Genomic DNA, 14,752 nt, shown 5'->3' on the forward strand with positions numbered 1-14,752 from the left:
TCTTCCCCCTCCCCCCTCAAGGGACCGGCATTGCTCCCTCACCTCTCTCAGGGCCAGATGCACTAAACTTAACGAGCCAACAACGTGGTTTTTAAACTGGTTCTAGCCAGTTTAGCGTGAAAGTAGTAAACCGGGACATGTACAAAAGGGTTCTCCGAGCCATTTTCCTGTCACGGTAGCAGCTAACGAAAACGGAATGCAAATGAGCTAATTTTTATTATGTAAATGTGATGCGATGCACTACCGTTTCCGACCCCATGCACAAAAGCAGTCCCTATTTTTACCGTGGAAATTTTAATGTGAGGTGTGGACCTGCCAGTTCTTCATTATTGCAAGTAGGAGAAGGGGAGAAACAAAGCGGGGAAGATAGAGCACAAAAAATAAAAAGTATAACAGCTTACAAGCAGCTTCTTTGCACACATGAAAGCCGTGCCACATGTTTCTTTTGAAATTACATTTGCTGGCAAGAAATTGGGGGGGGGGGGGGGGGGGGGGGAGACTACTGAAATGTAAAGCATAAAAGTAATGGTGACTTACTAAAAATGCAAGGAAGTTAAGGGTCCATCAAAGAAACAGTGTCTGTGGGACACGGGCTTGGTTCCACCCCCAGCTGTTCCTGCTGCTTCCTTCTATTGGCCGGCTGGCATCCTAGAACGCCCATTTCCCTGAAGATGGACTCTCATTAGCTGGCTGCTGTCCCAACTCCTCCTCCTCCTCCCAGCAGGGTTTCCCTGATGACATCACTTTAGAGCTGTGAACTGATTGGATCCAAACTTCCTGGTGTCCCCCTCCACAGAGGGGTTTAAACCAATTGAGCAGCATCAGCCTGGGATGTCCCGCCCACTCCTTACTGGAGGGGGACACCAGGAAGTTCGGATCCAATCAGTTCACAGCTCTAAAGTGATGTTATCATGGAAATCCTACAGGGAAGAAGAGTTGATACAGCAGCCAGCCAATGACAGTCCATCTTCAAGGAGATAGGCATTCTACGATGTCAGCCAGCCAATAAAAGGAAGCAGCAGGAACAGCTGGGGGTGGAACTAAGACCTGATCAAGGTTGCCAATTGGGCGGTTTTCCGCAACCTGCGGCGGGAAACTTTTGCCCGCCATGAGTCGCGGGTTTTTGGGTTGGTTTTTGTGCAGTTTTTCATGCCGGTTTGGGCGGGGCTAGTGACGTTTTGGGCGGGGCCGATGACGGAAGAGGCGGGGTCGATGATGGCGGGGGGCGGGGTTGATGATGGCGGGGGTGGGGGTGTGAACTTTTTGGGCGGGTTTCGGGGCCGAGTACCTGGCAACACTGGCCCTGATGCTGCTGATTCCTCACAGAAGAGCGGAGAGCAGCAGACCCGAGGTTTTTCTCACTTTTTCCCAGCAGTCGGAGCAGGGAGCTGCAATACAGGTATGCCCATCCAAAAAAAAGCGCTTTTGTGTCTGCCAAAACAAAAACTGCTATCATAGAAGCAGCTTGTCTGCGTGTATGAGAGCAGTCTGCAGCATGCGCAGAGCAGCCATGCATAGCGATTGACTGTTCTGCGCATGCTCAGCTCACCGACTTGCTTCCCCCATATCACATGCAAATGAGCTAGGTCCCAAAAGCAATGAGCAGCTCATTTACATGCGATTTTCTTAGTGAATCTCTCTGTTTTTCTATATCGGTAAATTTTTATCGATTTGGAAACGCAGACGGATCCTTAACGGGACCTTTGTGCATCTGGCTCTCACTCTCCCACCATCCTGTAAAGTTTACGTTGGTTGTCGGCAACAGCAGCAGCATGGGAGGCTGCCTTCAGCCAGCCCTTGGTCTTCTCTCTGTTGCGTCCTGCCTCCTCTGATGTCTGTGGGAAGGATTCAGCAGAGGGAAGACCCAGGATTTCTAAACTTTCCACACTGTGCAGCAATCCTGAACTCCACAGCAGGCTGGCTAGCCAGATACATTACAAGAAAATAAAAAAAGCTAGACCTATTATGGCAGTGTGTGGGTACACAAGATGGACAAAGTGGTTTCATTTTACTTCAGTTATTAAGTCCAGGCCATTTTCCTGGACATGGCTTGCTTTAAACCCTCAGGGTCTGTGTCTCTGGGACGCAGTGACTTCTCCAGGCTGACCAGCAGATCCTGGTGGCACTTGCGGATGTTGACTGGATACCTGGCCCTCACAAATTCATAGGCGGCCATCAACCTCATGTTCTGTTTCACCATCAAGTACTGGATGACACAGGTTGGGGCCAAGGAGTAACCATCCCGGCAGTGGATCAATACCCGTTTTTTCTTCTTGGTAGAGGCCTGGATGCAGTCATTGATATCTCTGAAGCAGAATGGCCACAAAGTGGAGCACTCACCCTCCCGTGGCCCCTGAATATCCACCTTCAAGCGAGACCAGCTGTGATGGACTGCCCGGGTACACGTACATGGGACAATGACCAGGCTGTGGTCGCTGGCCAGGCTGCTCATGTCAATAATACTGTCAATGCTGTTCTTGCAGAGTGACCGCCCGCTATAGGCTGCGAGCAGGTTGCCCAGATAGATGCAGTCCGTCACCTTGGAGATGAGAGGCTCGGAAAAATGGAAGGGTTCTGCTCTGCTCTGCTTCTCTGGTTCTTCACTGGCATCCTCTGCTTTCGGGGCCTCTTGCCAGCTGTAGCTGCAGAACCTCTTGGAACCTGAGCAAGAGGAGGGATTGGAATCATGGTTCCAAGGAGGTGGGGAGAAAGAGGAGAAACAGCTGGGGGAGCTGGCTTTGCTGAGTGGCTCCACAGGGCTGGAAAGGGTAGGACTAAGGAACGTATTGGATTTGGAGGCACAGAAGAGGGAGATCCGCTCCAGGGAGCCTGTACTGCTGGCTGCACCGCTGCTCTGAGCCCATTCCATCTAGAGAACAAAGAAAACTATCAGTCCTAAAATTAAATGGCTGCACTGTCAAATCATGAATGTGTTAGTTTGGTACAAAATAAAATTAATTTCTCCTACTGTATTATTCTGCACTCAGCAGGTTGAGTTTAATGGTTACTCAATGGGAAACCAAGCTGGCATTATGAGGCCCTCTAGTGGCAACCCAAAGGTGCAAAAAATATAATTTTCAGCATAAGAAGACTATGCATGTGACCTTTTGGTAGGAAGGAAAAAGAGGAAATGTAAGAGGGCCTGGACTATGCACAAAAGATCCTAAATTGCTAAAAGCAGAAAAAAAATGACCTAGCACTATGTGTTTAAGCTTTCAACTCACCATACTCACCTGACCCGACAATGAGGGTTGGAGCTTCTATGAAATGTTGGAATGTAATGATAACATGGGAAACCACATGGCCAGGTTAGTTGGAAAGGGTGTGATGGTGAAACTGACTATCAATTAGGTCTGTCTAGCGGCTGCAAGTTCTGTGATCACTAAACATCCTAACAGAAATGCAGGCATTGATATAGCAAAGACTGTTTGTCAGGCTATACAATAGATATAGGAGGCTCACTAGTAATGGCAGCTATTTAAATCAGGCTGTGACAACAGAATTAAATTAGCAGCTGGGTCTGCCTGGCAGGCTGCAAGTTCTGTAAGTACTAGAAGCCCTAGTGAAAACACAGGAAGTCACATACTCAGCTCCGTACTATGGCCACACAGGAAACCCAGGTGGCCAAATGTTTAGACAACAACCGCTACTCAGTGTTGCCAGGTGGGCGGTTTTACCGCCCAATTGGGCGGTTTTCCGCGACCCGCCGCAGGAAATTTTTGCCCGCGGCGGGTTGCGGTTTTTTGGGCGGTTTTTTAGGCTTCCGGGCGGCTTTTTGATTTTTTTCGGCCGCGGGGGGCGGGGTTAGTGACGTTTTTGGGCGGGGTTAGTGACGTTTTGGGTGGGGCCGATGACGTGGGAGGCGGGGCCGATGACGTGGGAGGCGGGGCCGATGACGTGGGAGGCGGGGCCGATGACGGGGAGGCGGGCCCGATGACGTGGGAGGCGGGGCTGATGACGGGGAGGCGGGCCCGATAAAGTGGGAGGCGGGGCCGGTGACGGCGGGGGCGGGGCCGGTGACGCGGGGGTGGGGGTGTCAGGGGCGGGGTTTGTGTTTGGGCGGGTTTTGGGCTGGTTTCTGGCCCGGATTGGGCTGGAAAAAAAATTTCTACCTGGCAACCCTGCCGCTACTGGCTTTTTAGATTATTAGAGAGATATATTGTTATGTATGGGTGAGAGAACATGCTAGAGGGAACTAAATGTGTACCTTGCACCCAGGAGGTGAAAGAAAGCAATGACTGCTTCTCAGCTAGGGAACAAACAAGAGACAGAACAGCAGCACAGTGCTTAGTAACTGCCGCCCCTGATATAAAACCCAGGAGGGAAGGTAGCTCCAGCTTCATCCCCTTCTATGACCGCATTCAAATCTAGCTGAAACACTCAGGTCTTTCAGAAAGCTTTTAAATCTTAACCACGTTTCTACAATAAATACACTTCTCAGAAACTCTCTCTGTTTGACTTCATTAGACTGTAAGTACTGTGCTGCCTATGCCTGGTAGTGCTTTAGAACTGAAAGGTATTACTTGTTGTAGTCTGACTGTTTTACATCATTTACAGAAGACAGACAAATGAAGAACATCTTGGATAAAGAGACATCTTGCAGATGATCAAATAATGGGCTAGATTCTATATATCGCACCTTAAAACTCGGCACTGAAAAAAAAACATGTCTAGGCATATTCTATAAACTACGCCTAAATTTAGGCGCGGTTTATGGAATATACCTAGCGCCTATCCATGCGACTAAATTTAGTCGAGGACATTTACGCCAAGTAAAACTTGGTGTAAATGCCTATGCCTAAGTTAGGTGCAGACCGAGTGTATTCTATAACACGCATAGTTTTTAGAAAAACCCACGACCCACCCATTCCACACCCATAACCGCACCCCTTTTTCAAATCTGCATCTTACAATTTACACACATCACTTTACAGAACACGCTTAGACAGTTGTGAGCGTAAATTCTAATTAATGCCAATTAGTGTCAATAACTGCTTAAGTGGCAATTATTGGTGCTGACTGGCTTGTTAAGATAATTACATTGCACACGCTAATCAGAATACAACCTGATTTGCACACGCAACTCAAGTCGCACTATATAGAATCCAAGGGTATGAGGCCAAAAAAGCAAACAGGATGCTAGGAATTATTAGGAAAGGGATGGTAAATAAGACCAAAAATACTATAATGGCTCTGTATCACTCCATGGTGCGACCTCACCTTCAGTATTACGTTCAGTTCTGGTCACCATCTCAAAAAAGATACAGCGGAATTAGAAAAGGTTCAAAGAAGAGCGACCAAAATGATAAAGGGGATGGAATTCCTCCCATGTGAAAAAAGGCTAAAGAGGTTAGGGCTTTTCTGTTCGGAAAGAGATGATTGAGGTCTACAAAATCTTGAGTAGTGTAGAACAAGTAGAAGTGAATCGATTTTTATTCGTTCCAAAACTACAAAGACTAGGGGACACTTAAGAAAGTTACATGGAAGTATGTTTAAAACAAATAGGAGGAAATATGTTTTCACTCAACGAATGAACTCTTTGCTGGATGATGTAGTAACAGGGTTAGAATATCTGGGTTTAAAAGAGGTTCGGACAAGTTCCTGGAGGAAAAGTCCATAGTCTGTTATTGAGACAGACATGGGGAAGCCACTGCTTGCTCCTAGATTGGTAGCACGGAATGGTGCTACTAATTGGATTTCTGCCACGTACTTGTGACCTGAATTGGCTACTGTTGGAAACAGGATACTGGGCTACATGGACCATTGATCTGACCCAGTATAGCTATTCTTATGTTCGGGATGGATCAATGGACTTCCACAAAGGAATCAAACACAGAGGTCAACATAGATAAAATCCAAATTTATTGTCCAATTTGATACAGAGAGACTATCAGACTCGACATGGAAGCGTGTTTCAGCAATTCAATGCCTGCTTCAGGAGTTGGTGTATCTGAATTGTGATTGAAATGAACCTGTTTAGAAATGCTGGAGCCCCACAATATACACATACGGAACAACTCTTTCAACACCGTCTCAGTGTTTCTGAACAGGTTCATTTCAATTACAATTGGACAACAAATTTGGATTTTATCTATATTGACCTCTGGGTTTGGTTCTTTTATAGAAGTCCATTGGTCTTTCCCTATCTTTTTATTTTGGATTTTGTTCTCATTGGGGATTTGCCTCCTTGCTGTTCCACATAATGTGGCTGACAGCTGGGATGCATCCTTAGCGAACAACAGGGCAGACTGGATGGACCAGATGGTCATTTTTTGCCATCATTTACTATGAAGATACAGGTGATGCTCACTCAGGCCCAGATGCTCCAAACTCTGGCGCTGTACTGAACAGCACGCCAGGAAAAACTCCCTAATGCTCAACACTAATGAGATGAAATATAGCCGCGCTCACAGCGCTGAGCATTAGGGAGAATGGCAGACGTATAGAGGCATATTTTCAAAGCACTTTGGGAGGCTAAGTTCCATAGGTTTCTATGGAACTTTGGGAGGCTAAGTGCTTTGAAAATGAGCTTGATAGTGTCTGGCGCATGCGCTCAAGAGTTGTGCATTAAGCACAGCTCTTGAGCGCATGCCCAGAATGCCAGAGGGGGGAGGGAAGGAAGAGGAAGAAGTGGCGGTTGCCCAGAGGTGTGACAGCCTACTTGAAGCTGGGCCCCGATCTGAAGTAGGGAACGTGCAAATTACAATGCAGAAAGGATACAGTGTCCCTCCCTCGCTGCTGCCCATCTTCTGCCGGTCTGTCTGCTGAAGGAAAAGCTCTGCAGCCATTTTCCTGCCCATCTCCACTGCACCGTTCCAAGCCCTCCCTCCCCGCTCGGTCTCCTGTGGTGTAGCTTTGGGCTTTGCTTGGTCAGTCCAATGTTAAGCTTTTATCTGGTGCTGGGGATCTCACCACAGCTTGGCACAACCCTAATGCCAGTTCCAAGCTGGTGTAGGGTTTAGAGTGGAAAGAGTGCACTTGTTTGGAATGCTGTCCGCTGAGCATTGGGAAGGAATAGCAAATGACCTCATGAGCACGCTCATTACGCTGTTCCTTCCTACGCTTGTTTGTTCCCGTGCTCTGGGTCTATGAACATTCTGTGCCAGTAAACGCGGGTGGTAGTCCAGCGTTAATGGCCTCTACAACCCGCGTTTACTTTTGAGCGTCAGGGCCTCAGTGCCTGTTAGGAAAGGAACACTGCTCATCTGCCAGCATAAAAAGAATTTCCAGGAAAGAAACAGGAAGAAGATCAGAAGGGTGTACTTAGTAACATTTCCCCTCCCACTAGCCAGTTCTGATAATTTACTCCAACCTAGTACTACATTTCATTCTTCATGTCAGTTCTACAAGTAGCCAAGCTACACAGAGATATCAGAAGAGCTCCAGCAGAGTCATTTGGGCTCCAGGTTTATGTTCCAAAATTCTCATTTGGAAACTTTCTGACTGTTACGTTCTCAAAGCAGGAACTAGGTTTGTGAACCCTTGGGCCACTGTCGAGGAGCGGCAGCGGCAGGCAAATCACCCAAGCAGAAAGCAGTGCTGAACACAACAGGCAGGAACCACAGAATATAACTAGAAGAGGCTTTAATAGTAGACAGTAAACATTATCCAGTAGCACAGCAAGGTCAAAGGGGCCGGCAGCAAACACGGGTAATCCATAAACTAACCAGAGTCTATAGGCAGGCGGAAAGCAAAGTCCAGGTCCAGGTCCAGGTCCAGGCCAAGGGTCACAGGCACAGGAAGCAAGCAAAGTCAAAGTCCAGGAACAGGCAGGGTCCAACACAAAGGAAACTTTCAGAGGAACTCCAACAAACCACCAGGAACTCATGGATGACCTTTGATACCAAGGCAAGGCAAGCAAGGCTCACAGAAGCTAATAAGCCCCTCAGCAGCTGACCCACAGCTGCAGTAAATCACCAGCCAAGTAAGGGTGCTGTTCCAGAACAACCCAGCAGAGCAAGGCTGGCAACCTGGAAAATCCGGACCGGACTCACTGAAGTCTGGAACATGGAAGACAGCAGAAAATAGTCCATAGCAGCCACCAGTTCTGGCCACCAGAGGGCAAGGAGAGCACCCACATGGAAAGCAGTCACAAACATGACACTGACACAGTGTTGCCAGGTGGGCAGTTTTACCGCCCAATTGGGCGGTTTTCCGCGACCCGCCGCAGGAAATTTTTGCCCGCGGCGGGTTGCGGTTTTTTGGGCTTCTTTTGTGTCTTTTGGGCGGTTTTTTTGGCGTTTTTTCGGCTGGGGGGGCGGGGTTAGTGACGTTTTGGGCGGGGGTGATGACACGGGGGTGGGGGTGTCAGGGGTGGGGTTTGAGTTTGGGCAGGTTTTGGGCTGGATTTGGGCTCCTTTGGATGGGAAAAAAATTTTCCAACTGGCAACCCTGCAGGGACACTGCATGAATGTTTCAGGCAGGCAGGAAGGAAAATGTCCTGATACTGGTACCCAATTCACAAACCTAGGCACAGGAATGATAATAGCTGGCAGGGCAGATTTGCACTCACACCCCAGGAGTTTTCAAAATTTTTAGTCCCGTATGGTCCAAGACCAGACCCCAGCCTATTTGTGACAACTGATGAAATGACAAAGAATCAAAACAACTCAATTGCAAACTGAAGCTTTTTTTTTTTTTTTTTTGAAAGGGGGAGGGCAGATGTTTGAAATGACAGTTTCCTCCTGTACCTTTCAACTTCCAGCTCAATCACAAGCAGGAAAAAGATTATGCAGCACATGTACTTTCAAAAATCACATGCACTTGTGATGTTTTCTTTCCCTACTCTAAATCCCAGCCCAACATCTTTTCAACCATGTCCTAAGTATGTGCACTGCACAAACCCTCCTATGCTTTTAGCTCTGCAGAGGAGGGCAGTTCTCAGCCAGGCCTATTTACACTGGCAAATGGTTTTGACAACTCTCCTTATTACATTTCTAATCTAATGGCATAACACATTTTGCTGCTTTAGCCAGGATTATATGGCGTTTTCCTGCTCATTCTTTTTGGGTAGTGTTTGGTTTTCTCTATTTTGGGAAACGCACATCTCTTATCTCTTTGTATTTTGCACATCACATGAGGAAGTACATTTCTGTCTCTATTTTTACAGTGCTGCATTTTTGGGGGTTTAGAGTTCAGTTTTGGTCTGCATATTTCTATTTCTAATTTGTGATCCCTTATTCTATATTTGCAAAGGGTCTGTCTGTGATCTTTGTGTATGTCTGAGGTGAAATATTTTGCTAGTCTTAGTGTCTACATAGAGATCTGTAGCAGTCCAGCTTGTTATGTTTTCTATATAGCAGTGCCGTAGCGGGGGCGGCACCCCTCCCTCGGCGCGCGCCCCCTCCTCTGGCGCGCACCCCCCCCTCGGAGCGCATTTTACCTTACTTTGGCAGCGAGGGGCGGGCGGGAGGGCCGATCCGCCCCCGAGCCTACGTCGCTGGGAGCTGCGTCGGCTCCATTGGTTCCTTGCTCTCTCTGCCCCGGAACAGGAAGTAACCTGTTCCGGGGCAGAGGGAGCAAGGAACCAACGGAGACGACACCCCCCCCCCAGCGGCGTGCACCCGGGGTGGACCGCCCCCCCCCCCTTCCTACGCCACTGCTATATAGTTTCTAGAGCTCAGTGTAATATTTGCTGTGCTGCCCTTTCATAGGTAGGGTTGTTGCTGTTCTGCTATGTCAGATGCTGGGTGTGGTTTTTGGCAGGGTCTTGTGTTACTTCAGATTCCCTAGTAATGGAGGGAATTTCTGTTGCCATTACTGAGATGACACTAGCGTGAAATCTATTTTACTCTTTTGGGATCACCAGATACTTGTGACCTGGATTGGCTAGTGTTGGAAACAGGATGCTGGGCTTGTTGGCCCTTTCCACGTCCCAATAGCTATGCTTATGTACCTAGGCTTATTAATTTTACCATTAATTTTTCTATGATGAGTTATAAGGGGAAGTGTCCTAGTTCTGTTATGCTCTCATTGTTAGATATTTTCTATGGATATCAAAGGTCTGTTATAGAACTGAAAGTGCAAGGTTGCTGCTGGGATTCTGTCCTATTCTGTAAAATTTTTGGTTAATGATAAATCTCATACCTCAATCCCATATAAAAACTGATAAGTTATGCCATTGAATAATTGTAGCTTTACAAGAAGTTGAAATTGGCCACGGGCTTTTTCTTGTACCATCTTTATAACCAACTTAAAACTTCCATTTCCATTTAGTGTCCAGCACAGGTATTCATAATCTAGGGTATGCTTTACTTGATTATTTAGATCACATCTGAATTTGAGTTAGAAAAAAATTATAATGTTTGTGTTTTCCAGATTAACTTGTGGGGTCTTTGTTTGCAGTAGATCTCTAGCAGGTTTGGGTTCTCTTGCAAACATAAGAACTGCTATATTAGACCAGTTTTCTGCTTCCAACAGTGGCTAATCCAGGTCACAAGTACCTGGCAGAATCCCAAAGAGTAGCAAGATTCCATGCTACCTACCCCAGGTATAAGTAGTGGCTTCCCCAAGTCTACCTTAATAGCAGTTAGCTGAATGAAAAAATATTTCTCTTGTTTGTTTTAAAAGTGGCCTGTCCCCCTAGTCAGTTTTTTTTTTCTTCTTTAAAGTAAACCATTGATTCACATTTACCCATTCTACGCCACTCAGTATTTTGTATATTTCTATCATATCGTCCTCAGCAGTCTCTTCTCCAAGATGAAGAGACCTAATCTCTTAAGCCTTCCATCACGAGAGGAGCTCCACCCCTTTAATCAGTTTGGTTGCCCTTTGAACCTTTTCTAATTCTGCTATATCTTTTTTTGCGATATGGTGAGCAGAATTATACACAACACTCAAGATGAGGTCACACCATGGAGCGATACAGAGGCATTATAATATTGTTTGTCTTATTTTCTATTCCTTTCCTAATAATTGTTTGCTTTTTCAGCCACCACCATTGCACACTGACCCCTAGATCTTTTTCTTGGATAGTGACGCCTAACGAGGAACCTAACATCAAGTAAGGTAAAATTATGCCTTAATTACAGTTAATTTTCTTTCCTTTATTAGCAGCAGATGAATCCAGGAACTGGTGGGTTGTGTCCATCTACCAGCAGGTGGAGATAGAGATTACAGAGTTGAAGACAATGACGGCCAGCTCCTCCTTCAACCAGTATATGTAACATCACAAAGCAGGAGCAGAAACCAAAGGTCATAAGCCTTACTCACTAATAATCCGAACAGCAAACAATTAGAATAACTTCTTACTTGATTTCTTCCTATAACTGCTGTAAGTCTGCACTTTTCTCCTTATCTTTTTTTTTTATACCAGGAAACCATACCTGTGGAGAACAATAAGCGATGTGGAGAAAGGGTGGGATCCTGGATTCACCTGCTGCTAGTAAAGAAAATCAACTGCAGGTAAGGCATAATTTTACCTTCCCTGTCCTAAGCAGCACATGAATCCAGGAACTGGTGGGATGTACCAAAGCAGTCCCTAACAAGGGAGGGCTGCTGCCGCTCCCCTAGGCAAAACCACAACTCCAAAGGAAGCATCCAATCAAGTGGCCACATCCACCCTGTAGTGCCTAGCAAAGGTGTTTAGGGAAGCCCAAGTAGCTGACTGACAGATCTCATCCAGAGACAGAATTCCTGTCTCAGCCCACGAAGCTGACAGCAACCTAATGGAATGCACCTTGAGCGCCTCCAGCGAGACGCAACCCACTAACACATATGCGGAAACAATCACCTCCTTAATCCAACAGGAAATAGTCGCCTTAAGGTGATGTGTCTCCCCTAAGGGAACCAGAAACAAGAACAGAGATGATCCAGTCATCTGAAGTCACTGGAAACCCATAAGCAACGGAGGAGAACCCTCCGAACATCAAAGAGACGAAGGGTCGCATATTCCGAAGGATAATCCTCCTCCCAAAAGGAAGGAAGAGGGGCTGATTGAGATGAAAAGACGAAACAATCTTAGGCAAAAAAGAAGGCACCATACGTAAGGTAACTCCAGATTCGGAAAATTGGAGAAAAGGATCACAACAGGACAAAGCCTGAATCTCAGAGACACCTGGCGGGCCAACGAAATGGCCGCCAAGAAGACCGCTTTAATGGTAAGATCCTTCACGGAAATCTTCCATAATGGCTTAAAAGGCACCCTCTGCAAGGCTTGGAGAACAAGATTGAGGCTCCACAAAGGGCAGGGTCGATGAAGCAGAGGACGAAGATGCAGAACCCCCCTCAAGAAACACACCACATCAGGGAGTGAAGCCAGAGAAGAGCCCAACACTCGTCCCCGAAAACAGGCCAAGGCAGCCACCTGCACCAGCAGCAAACTGTAGGCAAGACCCTTGTGCAACCCCTTCTGCAAGAAGGCCAGAAGCTGAGGCACTGAAGACTTGAAAGGAGACCATAAGAACATAAGAGTAGACATACTGGGTCAGACTGGGTCCATCTAGCCCAGTATCCTGTTTTCCAAACAGTGGCCAAGCCAGGTCACAAGTACCTGGCAGAAACCCAAATCGTGGCAACACTCCATACTACAAATCCCAGGTCAAGCAGTTGCTTCCCATGTCTGTCTCAAAGGCAAACTATGGACTTTTCTTTCAGAAATTTGTCCAAACCTTTTTTAAACCCAGATACACTAACCACTGTTACCACATCCTCCGGCCAAGAGTTCCAGAGCTTAACTATTTGTTGAGTGAAAAAATATTTCCTCCTATTTGTTTTAAAAGTATTTCCGTGTAACTTCGAGCTTGGGAGGCACCCCAAGCTTCAAAAGTGCGCCAGACCCGAGCCTAAGCCAAAAAAGTGGAACACTTGCAAGCCCTCAACAAGGTCACAATCACCACGTCAGAATATCCTTTTTTCCTCAAGTGTGGCCGCTCAAGAGCCAAGCCGTAAGACCAAAGTGGGAAGGATCCTCCATCTGAACCGGCCCCTGGACGAGAAGATCCGAGGAGACTGGGAGCCAAAATGGGAGGGGCCACAAACAGGCGAACCAAGATCTGCGTACCAATCCGGAGCAACTAAAATCACCCGCCCCCTGTGGCCTGCAATCCTGAGAATGACCCGGTCGATCAGCGGCCAAGGGGGAAAGGCATAAAGGAGACCCCCCTTCCGGCCAAGGCTGAAGAAGAGAATCCAGCCCTGCCGAGCTGGCCTCCCTCTGACAACTGAAAAACCTTGGTACCTTTGCATTTCGAGAGGACGCTATCAGATCCATTTCCAGCTCCCCCCATGTGCCGCAAATCCAATGAAACACGGCTGTTGACAGCTCTCACTCTGCTGGATCTAGGAGATGACGACTGAGGAAATCTGCGCATACGTTGCACAGGCCCGCAATGTGAGATGCTGACAACAGAGACACATGAGACTTGGTCTACTTGAAAAGGCGAGACTCCTTGGCTACCAGAACCTGACTCCAAGGCTTGCCCTGGAGGTTGATATAAGCCACTGCTGTCGTACTGTCCGACAGGACCAAACAGGCCTGTTCACCAGAGAATTCTGAAAGACTTATAAGGCATTGAAGACCAGCCAAAGTTCCAGAAAGTTGATCAGAAATGCCAACTCCTGTGGTATCCATAGCTCCTGCGCATGCTGGTGGAGACAATGGGTTCCTCAGCCCAACAGGTTGGCATCCGTGATCACCACCACCCACTGAGGAGCTGCCAGAGGCATTCTCTTCTGAAACTCAGCATCGAGGAGCCACCAGCTCATGCTTTGGTGCACACCTTGGACAGCCTCAGGAGACGTTGCTGATACTCCTGAGACAGGCAACCACCTGCTCAGAAGCGGGAGTTGTAGAGGTTGCATGTGCGCCCATGCCACCACCTCTAGGGTCACTGACATCGACCCCAGCACCGTGGCATTGACCCCAGGTCATTGACATCGACCCCAACTCGAGGGCAGGACAACCTCAGCAGACTGTGCACTTGAGCTTCAAGCTCCTCTCTTTGGACAAGAATACTAGAGCTCGAGCCATGTTGAAAGGGACTCCAAGGTAATCCAGACACTGGGACGGAGTGAGATGGCTCTTCTGAAGGTTGACTGCCCAGCCCAATGAATGAAGGAGAGTAATGACCCATGCAGTGGCCCTGCGACTCTCCTCCGCAGAACTTGCCTGGATCAACCAGTTGTCGAGATAAGGATATACCCTGATGCCTTCTTTCCAGAGGCATGTCGCTACCACAACCATCAACATGGAAAAGGTGTGAGGGGCCAAGTTGCAAGACCAAACGACAAGGCCTGGAATAGAAAATGCTAACCCTGAATGACAAAAATGGAGAAACCACTGATGAGGAATCGGCACGACAAACCAGATCAAATAATGCCCAACACAAAGCTCGGAAGGTGGGACAGGGACCACCACCCCCAGGTCCAGAAGGGACTGCAACATGACTTAGTCCGCTTCCCTTTTGGCAGCCGTGGCACACCAGGACTCCAGGAACACCTCACTTACAGGAAAGGAGAACTTGAGCCAGTAACTTTCCCTGACAATGTCTAAGACCCACTGGTCTGAAGTGAGTTTGGTCCATTCCTCACAAAAGAGGGTCAGCTGACCCCCTTATCCCGGACCCTACATAAGTACATAAGTATTGCCATACTGGAACAGACCAAGGTCCATCAAGCCCAGCATCCTGTTGCAACAGTGGCCAATCCAGGTCACAAATACCTGACAAGATCCCAAAAAAGTACTAAACATTTTATACTGCTTATCCCAGAAATAGTGGGTTTTCCCCAAACCAATTTAATAATGGTCTATGGA

General features: G+C 47.5%; 1 protein-coding gene across 1 annotated transcript in view; it reads right to left on the minus strand.

Moving 5' to 3' along the window:
* Positions 1–1,540: 1,540 nt before the first annotated feature.
* LOC115469000 overlaps positions 1,541–14,752 on the minus strand; it is a 58,414-nt gene continuing 45,202 nt past the window's right edge. Inside the window, exon 5 of the mRNA XM_030201233.1 lies at positions 1,541–2,869. Coding sequence (XP_030057093.1) covers positions 2,021–2,869 — 849 coding nt within the window. The 3' untranslated portion in view covers positions 1,541–2,020. The remainder of the gene's footprint in view (positions 2,870–14,752) is intronic.

Source organism: Microcaecilia unicolor, chromosome 4 (genome assembly GCF_901765095.1).
Source record: "Microcaecilia unicolor chromosome 4, aMicUni1.1, whole genome shotgun sequence".
Classification (NCBI taxonomy): Eukaryota; Metazoa; Chordata; class Amphibia; order Gymnophiona; family Siphonopidae; genus Microcaecilia; species Microcaecilia unicolor.